At 33.0% G+C, this 15,028-nt stretch overlaps 1 protein-coding gene across 1 annotated transcript; it reads right to left on the reverse strand.

Moving 5' to 3' along the window:
• Positions 1–3,384: 3,384 nt before the first annotated feature.
• LOC117114790 (pancreatic secretory granule membrane major glycoprotein GP2-like) lies at positions 3,385–14,271 on the reverse strand. Its single transcript, XM_033258484.1, has 5 exons — positions 14,206–14,271; positions 11,269–11,669; positions 5,895–6,003; positions 5,264–5,450; positions 3,385–3,561 (listed from the first exon to the last, which is right to left on the reverse strand). The coding sequence occupies exons 2-5, from the start codon at positions 11,598–11,600 to the stop codon at positions 3,398–3,400; spliced, it is 792 nt and encodes a 263-aa protein (XP_033114375.1). The 5' UTR covers positions 11,601–11,669; positions 14,206–14,271; the 3' UTR covers positions 3,385–3,397.
• Positions 14,272–15,028: the final 757 nt, after the last annotated feature.

Consider the following 15,028-nt stretch of genomic DNA (forward strand, 5'->3'; position numbering starts at 1 on the left):
ATTTTAGTAATTGGCACTTTCAAAACTGTAGCAGCATCTCATAAACATCTAATCGGAATAATATCAAGTCCGGTAGCTTTTGAAGTATTTAGAAATTTAAGTTGCGAGTGAACAAGTTTTTTTTTCTATAACTTCCAGTTTAAAACTTTATGACGGTAAAATTCATATAATGTATCAGATTCTGTTGTGTATATCTTACAAGAATATGGACATTAGTTGACTAGAATGGACGCAATATTGGAAAATAGTTTGTTGAAGTGATTTGCAATCTCAGAGGAATCAGAGGAAACCTGACCATCTATGTATAAAGATACATTTGAATTAGATTTCTTAGTATAGCCTAAACATTTGAGTTCTCGCCACAACATTCTTGGATTTGATTTGTTTTCTTTAAGTTTGTTCATAATAAATCGTGCTTTGGCCTTCTTAATGTCTTTTTAAATTTCATTTCTTAATTTACAGTATCATTTATAAAGATCTTCAGTTTGACGGTCTTGCGTAGTACATCATTCCTTTTGTGAATTTTACTCAATATCTCCCGTGTCATCCATTTCTTTGTCCATGAAATATTCACATCTGTCTGGTTTTTGATAACGCGTCCAGAAATGCATCTACGTCATATTTGTTTATGCTTATGTTAATCACCTTTGGTTCTGATACTTGACTCTTTTTGTTCTTTCGAGTGCAAAAATAGCAAAATGGTCCTAATACTAATTTGTATAACTCCAGACTTGCATATTTATCTGGATTGGTGCACAGAATAGGATTAATTGTAGAAGACGTAGTATCGGTTACTCGTGCATATTCTCTGATATGTTGTTTCAGCACATATTAAACTGCTTAAACATGTCAATGTAGCGCTTGTGGATACAGGAGGTTGTGTTTTTGATGTCATTGTTGAAATCACCAAGGATGACCAACTCTGCGCTATAGCGTATTATCGTAAGTATGGGCGGCAGATAGTTCCCACAAGGATTGGTTTTGTTTTGGGAAGTAAGAAATCACACTAAATTCCTTCAACGGCATCACATTTTAAATCATCTCTTTGTCTGAAAGCAATGTCTTCCCGTATGAAGTACACACACACCCACCATTTCTGTTCCTGTCGATGCGTATAACAGTGAATTCTTAAATCACTATTTTGTTAGTACTCACTCTTTCATCCAGCCATGTTTCAGTTATATAAACTACGGCTGCTCTTGTATTCAGAACAAATCATTTTAATTCGGATATTTTCGGAATTTTGATCTTGCAATTTAGATGTATGAAATGCAGGCCCGTTTTATTAAACACAGAAAGATCCAAGTCTCTTTTCTTATATCGGGGCTAGGCCTGGGTTTGGAGATACATCCCCACTTTTGAGCATTAATACAAGCAATAATCCAAGGGTATTACATTTCAACGAAGAAAATAACTTTTCAAAATTTTCCCCTGTATTTGGCATTTCCGACGTTGAATGTATGTATAGCAGATAAAAACAGTTCAAATGTCGTCACTGTTGCAATATTGAAAATACCAGAGACGTTCACAAAATACAATCTCGAACGATTTGTTTTCTCAAATGGGGGCAGCTCGACATTGTACCTAAACTTATTCATTCCTTTGTGGAGGATCACAATGAATGACTTTGTAAAAGAGTCTAGATGGCATTATCACTGTTCTTTGGTATGGTAGTGAATTGTGGAGAATTGAGAGCAGTCTACATCTAAAATCTTGTCGATGTGCTGCATTTCGAGTTACTACGAAAGCTGCTTTGAACGTAAGACAATGTTACGCATCACAATTATAACAAAGGACAAGTTAGCCAAGATTGTGTATCACTTGCGATAAAAAATACCATAATAAGTGAGGTGTGTAAATGAAATGTCAATTCCATTTGTTGAAATGTTTAGACATATAAATATTGAATTTCAGAAGTGGTGTGGTAATTTAACAAAGTATCTCTTTTCCTTCACTCGCAGTTTAAAGTGAATTACAACTTTAAAATTATTTGAAATTTTAGATAAACCATTTTGCAGGATTGTGGTTACTAAAAATAGGCTTGGTTTTTTTTTTATGAAAAGAAACTGGTTAATGATACACTGTGAATAATGTAAAGTCTGCAAAAGTTGGAAAATTGAAGATAGTGTTGCAAGAGATCAATACATTCACACCACGTCTCAAATATATTGTATTGAAGGACATTACTAAAATTAAAGACAAAGCACTATAATTGCACTCTCCGAATTTATTTTGTACTCGTATAGAAAAAGACTAACGTTATCGGCCCAGATATATTGAATAAGCTTTCTCATTAGAGAGAACTGGAACTAACACACAATATTGAATACTGGTACCTACTGCTTTTGTTGCGTGGCAATGCCAATATTTTATAGATTCGTGTGAAAATATTTTAAAGATATTTGAATTACATAAATTTGAACTAAAAATGCCAATTATGGTAAGGCACTAAATTTAAAAAAAAAATGGTGCTACGATATGTTTCTTCAAGATCTGTGTAGGCGTCTGGATGGTAAATCGTCAAAACTTGTTATCCTTATTCAAATTACAATATTATTATTAATATTGAGTCTCGACGTTTCGATTGAGATGTTTCAATCGTCTTCAGGAGAATAATATCTGCAGACACTCCAAACAGGGAAATACTTATATGTTTGGGTAGAGAGGCTGGATGGCGATAAACTGACCAATGGGTGAAAGGCTAAAACACAAGCTGGATGGTGATTATTATTATCAATAAGGTAACTAAGGAAGTGTTGGTGATAATAATTCGTTCCACTAAGCCCTCCCTACCTCATCAGATAATGTTGATATGGTATCCCAACAGTGTAAGCATTGTAGTACGCTGAAGTATTATTGGTACTGATTGGCTAGTTTTAACATTAATTAACAATTTTAAAAGGTTAATTTTACTAATACCGTGTCTTGAGAGTACTGGACAGTAAATCTTTGATCACTTTCTATCCATAATGAATAAAAGATTCCGCGACAAAATGCTCTGAAATTTATGGTTTGTTCAATCTTTTAACATATTTTGTTTTATTATGAAAAGGCCAGTTTAGTATCATGGTTAACCACACGCGGACCATTCTCTGCCGCCATGCTCATATAGTTATTTATGTGTATCACATTGAAATTAACTAAAGAACATTTTTTTTCATAATTTATATTTCATTCAATAATGTTTTATAGATAAATAGATAAAATCAATTATCTTACTTTATTAAAGAGCATTACTACAACTATCTTTGGAGCTAATTTATCGAAACACAATTATCCATGGTAAATGACATATAAGGTAAAAATACATTTCTTACTTCGGTAATGTACTATACTACAAGCATGCAAAATCATAAAATACATATGTTGACAAAGAAACGAAGTTTTATAATGTAGGTTAAGGGTTTTTTTCCAGTCTCATCCAATTCTTCTCCACGTTTGTTTTCCTGTTGGTCGTCTTGCTCTTTATCCAAATTACACATGCTACAGAAAACACTACAAGACTAACAGGAAGCCACAATGTTGTAGACAATGCTGGAAATATTCTTCCTGAAGTTGAATCTAAAAATTGAATGATGGGTGTAATTAGTTCAAACATTATTATATCGAAAGGTTGTCGCATTTGCTTCCCAATGTCACATTTCTGCCCTGACCATTAGAAAATGTCGTTTTTGTTAAAAAAAAAAAAAGTACGTTTTACACATAATTATATATGATCTTAAAAACAACTGCTTAAGTGGATTATGTTTTTTTAAAAAATTCTCTAACAAACCGTAAAGAGTAAAAAAATGGCGTATCTTTGCTAGACTCGGTAGTTTTTGTAGTACATTCTCAAGCTGTTTTGAATTATTTCAAGGAATTCGCTATTTTGGCTTTTTTAGGCTCTCACTTGTGTGTGTGTGTGTGTGTGTGTGTTTTGTTACAACTGATTAAAGAGATTAATGATTCATGGAAAAAAATGTACCGTATATAAGGCATAAACACTGATATAAAACTTTGTATATGATTACTTGAGTAGTTCTACCTGAGAAAATTAAGGTGCTGTGTCCTTTCAAATTGCTTCTGGATTTACAGTTATCTAAAATGACGTCATTTGTGTATAAAACATCCTAATATAAGAAGCCTGTGCTGTGTCGTATTGTTCGTCGCAATCATACAAGTATTGCAATTAGGATATAGATGCCACACATACACTTATTAAAATAATGATAGAATAACATTTTATTTACTGCGTAATAATCCATATTGTTATTATGAAACTCCACACATGACAATGGAAAAACCCAATCAACATAGTGCAGCAATTAAACTCGATAGGGTAGTGGAAGCAAAAGTGGGAAAATTGGCCAAAACCATTTTTATATGTTGCATTTTCCAGCAAAAAGGCAACATGAATTCGAGTTAATACTTGAAAAGTGTTACGCTATACAATAAAAAAAAATAAAATAAAATTCTAGATATTATTTATGTTGGTTTGGTCGGGCTCTGGCATCAAACACTTCTTTTGTTCGTATTACAAATAAAAACATATCATGTTGTTTCCACCATTAAATTTTAAATAAATAACAAGGGGAAAATACGTAAGTGAGCAAATTTAATTATTCAACTAATAAAAACAGCGAAAGAGGTAAGTTCGTTGACCTTTTTGTCTGTGAAAAGTATGTACATACTTTACTAGTTTTTCTTAAACATCTAACATCGAATATATAATGAATGTCATCAACAGCAGTATAAATTTTCAATATAATTATAACCAACACTTTCTATTTGTAAAAAATATACATTCGTTAAGTTCTTTAATCTTTAACAGATGTAGTGATATTGTCTTTTTGATGAGATTTTAGGAAAATGCTCAATGTTGTTTAAAATATTATTCCAATATAATAAGGCACATACTCTCGGTATATTACATAAATAACTGTACCGTACATATTTCTTTACACAAACTAAAGAAAATTTATGTAATTTGACCATTGTTACACGTATGCTTATACTAAATATAAAATGGGATGAAGCACATTCACTGTGAGTAAATGACCGTCTACTAATGTATGTATTCTTTTCAGTTAGGTTTAAGTGAGAAAGGATTTGTTATTTAGGTAATTAACAATTGTTAGGTTTGATTGACACTCCGGAAACGTTAATTCAATTTGTGATGTGATATGATCGATTTTAATTTTTTTTTTTTTAGGAAGGTGGTGCGATAGCACCAACTTCGCCCCCTTAGACCCAGCTATGAAAATGGATATAAATCACGTTATACCTTTAGCGTCAAGGCTAACATCTAAATCGTCGTCTAGTGTGTTCAGTTTGACAGGTCCAATAGTAACATTAACAGTATCAGGCACTTCCTTTGGTGTAGTTACATCAAGGAGCTCAGGTTGCTGGCAGTCCCTACGACATTGCACATCACTCTCATTGCAAACTGATAATTGGCATTGTACAAATACCTTTAAAAATAAATGTTCAAAGTATTAACAAACATGTACATACATTGAAAGCTGGAATAAGTGGAAAAGTGGGATAAAATAATAAACTTATTAGCACAAGTCATTAAAACGGATATATACAAATATATTAATCCCTTGATAACTTATGTATTACTATTTGCTGTATCTTTGTTAAACATTTTTAGGCATCTTTTGACCTTTTAAACATCGAATTTCAAGAGACAATCACAAACAAATTTATGTAACTTTTTAACTACTGTAAGGATTTTTAAGCGAAATATTATGTAATGTTTCTTTAGATTAATATGAAATCAGTAAATGATCTCGATATATATATACTGTCTCTTATACACATCAGATGCGGTCAAAACATTAATAATAAAAAAGGTGACGATAGACTTCAATACAATAGTTGGGAACACAAATGCTAATAGATGGGCCTACCGTTGAATAATCTCCAGAGAAGCCAAAAATATCGAATGAAAAGAAGACACGAGATGTGTTGTTGATCGTTGATTGGCCGTCGAAATTAACTGTTGAATCTACAGCACAACTGTAGTAAGGCAGATAAAGTGGTACTTTATTGTCTTCAAAACATACAATACATTCAAATGAACCTGTATGCATATTTTATTATCTTTAACATATAGTGATATTGTATTTCATTTGGATAATATCAATCTATATAAGGTTTGCCACAAAATAAAACTTGTATTTTGCTGTGGCTTTTGTGCTCTATAATAATATTGTTAAATCGGTTGTATATTGAAATCAACAGTTTAATTAACAATGGAGTCTGTTAGGTTTAACATCAATGAGTTATGAAAAACCCTTTGAAAAACACAATTCAACATTGATGCATTGATTACAAAATGTTACTATGGGAAACCCACAAAATAAAACTTGTATTTTGCTGTGGTTTTTGTGCTCTCTAATAATATTGTTAAATCGGTTGTAAATTGAAATCAACAGTTTAATTAACAATGAAGTCTGTTAGGTTTAACATCAATGAGTTATGAAAAACCCTTTGAAAAACACAATTCAACATTGATGCATTGATTACAAAATGTTACTATGGGAAACCCGTCTTGCATAGACTAAAAAAAAGAACTGCAAAAAGATTTTTTTTTTCTAATTATATTGCTTATAATAATAATCGTGGTGAAGGTTTAATAACTTTTAAATTGGCATTTATTTGAGAAAAAAAGTGATTATGTCTTTGCATCATTGAATTTCAAATGTACACAAGAAATAGCACCATTGCGCTTATGTAATGATTTGCTATGACATTTTATCGACATGGATACGCTTCTAGTTCTTCAAATACTTTAAAAGTTTTCCCACTAATTCCAAACTATAAATCCATGAGAAATGATTTTAGAATGCATTTGCTAGAATGTGGAATAATATACACTCCACTATTCAACAAACAACAATTAGAAGAATTTCTATTTTACCAAAGGCAATTCAACAGAAGGACCAACATTTCGGGACATCAAAGGTAATGGCTATTTTTAGACCATAGAGATATAATAAGTGCTAACTGCAATGTATTCGATGTTCGAAATACGCAGAGTTATGTGTGTACCATCCAAGATGGCTGCCATAGATTCAGCCAACCAAATTTCGCCTAAAAACCATCATTTGCAATTGTGCCCTCAATTTACCCAGAAAGTTCAGTACAGCTAGTTACCCGTATGTTTGAAACTCGAGAATTGTGGTGTCTAGACGTCTCGATAGTTACGCCATGGATTAACGTAGTCCGGCGTTAGATACGCCTGGCGTATCTCTCAGTAGTCCACCAGAAATACGGATTTGACTGGACAAAATTGCAACAAAACGTTTTATGATCTAAATATAAACTTAATTATTATGTAAAACAACATACTAAAAGTTTACCAAAATAGGACGTACATAAAGGTGTTTTTTATAACAAAAAGTTCCAGCACTATTTGAAAGTAGACTTTTACACGATCCATACTGCGGTTTTCAAACTTATCTTGATTATGATTGGTCAACATTTAGGTCAACGTAGGTCATGTCTGTTTGTTGCCGGAAGAGTGAGACCTGTGAGACCTGTGAGACCCGCGTGCGAGCTTCGCGATCGCGAGATTTGGTGTAGGCCTACGAGTTAGAGAAATATTTCTCTCGGTTTACAGGAATTACATAGCTATAAATATTGGAAATTAACTGGATGCCAGAGCAGTTTCATGTATGACCCAGACAAATTTTATTGTAAAGCCTAGGCCTGAGGCTTTGTAATAACATCTCATTTTTTAGACCCTCTAGCCTAGATAGGCATCCTCTCTTGCTTCCCCGGTGGTTCCGATCGCGCACTCTCCCCGCATTGCAACGCTTTCTCGGCCAACGCACGCATGAACGTATAGAGAAGATCTTAGTAACGTAGGCCTAGGACTATTTTGAATGTAATCTCATCAGTATCTAAGTGTAAAATGGAACTAGAAATGCATCGGCCTACTAATGAAGAACTACTACTGTATTTATTGTCGAGTACCATAGTGTGTAGGCCTATAGTTACTATAGGACAAATAGAAATAGGCCCCTATTAATAATAATTTTTTAATGGTAGTAAAATATTTTGTGCTGAAAACACTTTTGGTTAAATTATCATTGTAGTTTACAATTAACATACATGTGCCTATACTAGGTACTTGAAATGAAATGCATCTTCACACCTAAAAAAAGTCAATTGGTCTTAGTATTAATGGCTTAATGTTAATTTTTATCTTATTATTTTTTTAACTTATAAACATCAGAACTGAGATACATTGGATGGCTTAAATTACATAGACCTAGACTCGAACAATTTATATATTTATTTTATTTCAACAATCTTTAATGAGGGTGCTCCATCTAGCCAAAGCCCATCATTAGGGCCCCTCAACAAACACAGTAATACACCAAGACAAAATAGAGTATGAAAATAATTAATTAATGAATCCTACGGTCGGCAACCTTTTGCTCCTTAGGAAAATGGCCAGATGGGTGCCAAGAGGACACCATAGCCAATAAAAAGTAAAATAATATCTTTTAACACTACGGCCAACCACGACAATATGACGGAAACACTCTATGTGTTTGCCAAATGGTCAAATCAATACATTAGTCAACCCACAATTGAGGGGACACATGTCTTTGATTTATCTACTTTACCTACTTCTTGAGCCGAAAACCAATTTATCTTTACACACTTTTTTTTTTGACATACTTGTCAAATTATAATAAAAGCACACGTACTCGAGTCGTGTATTATAGTTAATTCATGTGTTTGTGGACAGAAAACACCGGTATCTTCTCTGCCTCTCTGCCTGTACAGTGGTCTTTTGTTAAAATCTGGTCATTTATGCAGTTCAATTCAACAATTTCCAGGTATATTCTTGACTTCCTTAAGAGTTTACCTTGCGGACTAAACGTGAGGGGGACCACCCCTTAAAATAGTTGGGGTACGTGTCGCCTGTCACCCCCGTCCATGTTATTCACCAGAAGACAAGGCATTATAATTCGGCATCGAATAATAAATTTATGTGATTTCCAACATTTTTTTATATGAAGAGTAGAATAGTAGGCCTATTTCAAATAAATAAATTATCAGTTATTATTATACTTTTTAAAATATCAGTAATTATTTTACACTATTGGCCAATAAATTTGTTTTATTGTATTATAGCTATAAAATTTTAATTAGTGGTTTTAGGTAAGAAAATATATTAATAGGCCTATTTCTATAAAAGGCCTATTGATGAAAGATCACATATTTGTTTTTCTGACTCATGAGTCTTAGCTGTGTCGGCACACACTGGGCAGGCCTCACCATTTGTCAATTAATCGTACCTATCATCGTATTTAAAATTAAAATTGAATTATTGTGGTGGAGCCTGATGATGACATAATTAATGTCGAAATATTGAATCCCGACATTAATTATGTCAATGTCGAAATATTTAATCCCGACACGATGGCGTGCATGGAGTATGCATTATACTATTTTATCTGAGATTAATCAGTGGACCTTTAGGTTTTTGTAGAACCATCTACCCTGAAATTAAATATTACAGAGGTGACTATCTAACAATTTCAGTTTTACTTCCATGTTTGCATTCTGGGAAGTAATGTACGTACGAACTTGCGTACTTGCGTACTTACGTACGTGTTGCGTAAAAGAGTACGCGCAGACTGTTGAAGGTATGTTAACCAACAAAAGCGTCAGCGGCAAATCAAATTAAAGAGCTTCGTAACAAAGGCACATCACACATATCGTAGGCAGGACGTATAAGCCCAGTGAAATAGTTCAGTTTTCCCTGATATAAAAATCATCTTTCCCGTGGGTATATTTTGGTAAACTTTTTGTATGTTGTAGATATAAAATGTAACTATATATATTCATAAAAAAAACCCCGTTTTGTTGCAATTATGTCCAACTTTGGTGCTTCAAATCCTTATTTCTGGTGGACTACAGGTTTGAACGTAGCCTATAACTCTGGCAACGACATTCTAGGCGCACGATTAAAAAGGCCTAATGATAGTTTGCACTAACATTAGACTGAAATTATATTCTTCATTTCAACATTAATTTTACCGATGTTGTGGTACGTGTATTATCGTTCGTGAGACTCACGAACGAATTAATAAATTTCATGTATCTCTGCTCAAAGGTTCGTTTTGTGCACCTTAGTCCAACATTGTCAAAATGACAGTTTAATTTTACATAAGAACGTGAAATTTTATAAAATTCGTAAATTTCAATTGCTATAAGTTTTAATTTTCTTGGCTAATTTTCAAAAATGAAATTGCAGTTTATATAGAAGCATTTAACAAGTTCGCAGTCAAAAGAAATCAGATGTGTCGGACATTGCGAAGTACCGAAAATTAATAAAATAGTAACTAACACCATAAAACGTATGGCCCACATAAATTAATAATTGACGGCTGTACTCGCAGCTAGTATTGAATTGTCGATGCCACAGTAATGATCAAGGGACTGTACGCACGCTCTGTGTTCGAAAGCGGGGATGTGCGTCCTTCTGTTAAATTTCCTAGATTTTACTAACTTGCAACTAGTAAATGATTTAAATTTAATTATGTCACACTTTAATAGTTTTTTTTTAAAGATGTAATTATTTTCGCTTTGTTATATATTTATTCTGCTTTGTAATTCTGATATTTTACAATTGATTAGACAAATTGTATTTTATAAGGCTAACCTTTTTCCAAATTTTCCAATTTTGTCTTCTTTTTAGTGCTTTTTATTTTATTTATTTATTTATTTTTTGTTAAGGGTGTTGTAATACTTGTACACTGTTTACATTTATTATTTTCATTTTATATTTTACGATACTTGTCTTAACTGGACTTTTTAAAAAGCAGACTGTTACACCTTTTCTAAAATTGTATAATTTATATGTTTTTAAATTAAAAAACAAAAATGCATTACCTGTTTTCGATCAGTTTGTGTTGTAATGGTGTTAAAATTTTTTTTTTTTTAATGTGAGTGATTTCCACTTTGTCATTTATTTATTCTCTTTTGTAATTCCGATATCATCCAAATGATTAGACACTTTGTATTTTGTATGGCAAACCGATTTTCAAATTTTGTGGTACTTTGTAACTTTTTTTTATTATTATTATTTTTTAGTTAAGAGTGTTGCAATATTTGTAATGTTGAACATTTATTATAATTCATTTTATATTCTATGATACTTGTCTTAGCTGGACAATTTTTTAAAACAGACTGTTACACCTTTTTCTAAAATTGTATCATGTATGTATGTTTTTACAATAGAAAACAAAAATATGTTACCTGTTTTCGATCAGTTTGTGTTGTGGATTTACGTGGAGGTCAGGGTTAAGTGTCGTTTTGCAGGAATCAACAATCAAGACCATATCGTTGCTAAAAGTTTGGACGCTTGCACCAACGAATACTTTACTACCAAGGCTCAGTTTTACAGGATATTGCCGACCGGAGTAGGGAATAGAGTAACTACCATTAGTATATAGCGCCATCGTAAAGGTAAAATTTCCACTTTTTCGCTCGAAAACAATTTCGCCATCGGCCATTGTAGCAAACTCCACAAGAGATGGCCCTCTGTTGTTAACAAGACATTCTACTGTAAAGTGAAAATCCTCCTTCATGTATATCTCATAGTTCGTGTGAGTGGATACGATGACCTGGTTGCGGTACGTTGTTGAATTTTGTGTAAACTAAAGAAAACATAATAGTTACAGTATTCGGTATATTAGGCCTATAATTCATAAATCCAAGTACGGCTCTTAAATAAACAAACGATTTTTTCGCAAAGCGCCGCTCTGGAATAAGTGCTGCGGCGCTTATCTGGGATTATTCTATTTAAAATAAAAGCGGTGGCACTTAATCGAGCGTAGGCCTACATATCCAGTCAGTTATGAAACATCGAACTCGATTTTAACGTTGATGAAGATGATCTAATTATTTCTTCTTTGTACTTATTCTTTATACGCTGACGATCTGAACATAGAGACATTTTGCCTGTGAATATATCCACCAATCACTGCCTCACTTGATTGGTTACTTGCCAATGGTTTTCAGCTTGTGTATGTCCAGAATGTCAGAAAAACCTTAGATGAGCAATGTTATTATAACTTTGTTATTAAACATCATTCAATTGGTTGAGGAACCTGGTCAGGAAAGAAAAACACAAGTGGGTCCTTCTATCCAAAAGTTTCAATACAAACGATTTTTAGAGAATTGCTTTAACTCTCATATGCTTTAACAATTATTATTCTTAAGCTTCTTATATTTTTTTTTTAGAATTTTTGAGTTTTAAAATTCTGATACCTGCATGCTAATCTGGTGGTAGCCGCTGTGTGTGTGCTGAACCGTGGAGATCTCCCCGGTTCAATTCCAATCGCTTCCTCTCCTTGTGTTTCAGCTAGAGGGCTGAAATACAAGTTAAAATAGCGCACTGTTTGTAAGATGAGACGTTTAAGCCATTGGTCCCGTGTGCACTTAGCCCATGTGTTTGCACGTTAAAGAACGCAGTACACTCTTCGCAAAAGAATAGAGGATTGTCTCCCGGTTTACTGCCCCATCACCACCAGAAGAACTCCGCTGGAAATTCTTCTAGACTTTCGTAGACTATCTTTGGTGTTTACACAGAATAAATCCAATCCAATCCAATACATTGGACCTACCGAGACGGTGTACTCTAGAGCTGGCCTGATATATCCAATGTAGACAGATATTAGATCAGTGGTAGATATACCAAATCATCTAATTGCTGCGAAGCAGCCAATTCATATTCTTGACAGCAATTTGTACCTGAAAGGTCATTGTTTGTCAAAAAACAAGAACCTAAGACGACTGAAAAGAGGAGTTTCCTTCTTTCGTTCTGCCGGGTAAAATCAATTACTTTAGGCGACGTTTGTAGACTAACCTGCACGTACCAACGTCCGCATTTCGCGACGCTCGAGTATAATACTATTCAGCGTTTTTACTATATTTCTATATTTCCTATTTCTACGTTTAATCGGCCCATGTCTCAGCCACAATATTTGAGGCCAATATTATTTACGAACCCAGTTAAACTTATTTACTAGCCTTTTAAGCGTGCTAATTATTACATTTAGGCGACGCTTGTTGTAGACTGGCATACACGGTTCCAACGCTCGTTTTTACTATGTTTCTACGTTGCAATTTTAATATGTTTATTGTTTTTATATTATTCAAATCCACAAATTAAATGCCCCCACCTATATTATCATCATTCTCATTATTATTATTGTTATAATTATTTATTTATTAAAATTTTTAAAGAGGGTGACCTATCCAGTTCCTGCAGGAATTGATCATTAAGGACCATCGATAAAACATAGACAATATGTGAAATATTAAATATTCAAGACATAAAAGTTAAATTGCATGTTCAAATTGTAATCCTATTTTTTAAGTCAACAAAAAATTTTGAAGACACTTTTTGACAAAAATTAAAAATTACGACTTTGTTACCCAATGAGAAGTGTTCTAATATAGACAATGGGTCGTGTCTCATATTATTTGTTATATTTTTATTATTCATTATTTTCACTTGACTCGCATAAATAATTTTGTTCGAAGAACATTTATATGCAGTTGTACTTCGCAGCACTTCACTTGCGATTTGCAATTTCTAGTCTTATACATAATTTGCAATCATTTACAACATTAACGAATAATATTGTTAATCATAGCATCCCAAATTAAATTATCTTGATATGGCAACCAAGAATTATGGCCCATTAACAATTTCAAGTTATCTTAATTAATTGAAATGTATGATGGCTGTCTCTTATAGGTGTGATCGGTTCTCTTAAACACATTGCATTACCTTGCATTTGTTAGGATTAAATTTAATAAAGTTGTTACTTCAACGTGGTAATTAGATTAAATTACCTGATTAGTAAAATATAAATTATGCAAGTGAACAATTAACATATTCCCACACATACCCAAAACAAAAGTGTCCGTCCTCTTATTACTATCTTGAGTACGAAACCAACCAGACTTACAAAAAATGATAGTTATTGTGGTAACAAACAAATGACCATCTGCGACAACGACAATATGAAAAACATAGGGATATAATATAAGTTATGTTTATAAGAGATAGCAATATTGATGGTCCAAATTTATTAGTTGCATGACGACTGAGATCACAACTAATTATTTGTTCGCCAATTGTCAATAGGCTCAAGTGATAGAATGAAAATTATTTGGCTTTACCGTGATTGTTGTTTTGCATTGGTCATAGCGAGTAAATAAATAAATCCACTGACGGTTGTTTCGGTAAACAATTCCTTCATCCATACATGTTGGGTCAAGAAAGTGAACATTTCCGGTTTTATAAATAGAAGAATCCAAATACACTTTCATGGTCGAATCACTACAAATTACATCTGCAAAAGTATTGTTTTACAAGAAAAATCTACGAATACGAAATGATGTTTTCCCTACCTGATGTGTTTAAAGTACTAAGTGCTCAGTACATTCCCAAATACTTGCGAAAAAAAATCTGGCTAGTGATTCAGGTGGGAATCGAACCCATGACTTCAAGTTAACTAGCCTGATGTCGTATCCACTATACCACCGAGCTTGTACTCGGTAGTCTAGCGGGTTTTTAGGTCGGTGGTGCGACAATTGGGCATTCAGTACTTAAAACACGTTAGATAGGGCAAAATTTGTCATTTTCTCTTGACGCAAACCCCATGGAAAAAGTAATATCTAGTTAATAATTATTATCATGTTGTGATTCTATAAAGTGTAACTTTCACTGCACCTATTAGTGTACTTACTAAGTTTTGATTCCATACTCGGTGATGTTGTTTGTGCGTCTATCACAAAAGAAGAAAAATACACAGTAATGTAGGGACATAATTCATAATGTATAATAATGTGAAAATAGTAAAATAAACGATGTTATAATAGTTTTGAAAAAACGTAAGGAAAAAAGAAAGACAAGCTTGACAAAACAAAGCAACAGTCGCTATCCAATTTGAATACATACATTACAGACAGGTATCAACATTTTCCCCAAGTAAGTCTAATA

Source organism: Anneissia japonica, unplaced genomic scaffold, assembly GCF_011630105.1.
Source record: "Anneissia japonica isolate Jap-2015-1 unplaced genomic scaffold, ASM1163010v1 scaffold1118_len251929_cov158, whole genome shotgun sequence".
In the NCBI taxonomy this organism is placed as follows: Eukaryota; Metazoa; Echinodermata; class Crinoidea; order Comatulida; family Comatulidae; genus Anneissia; species Anneissia japonica.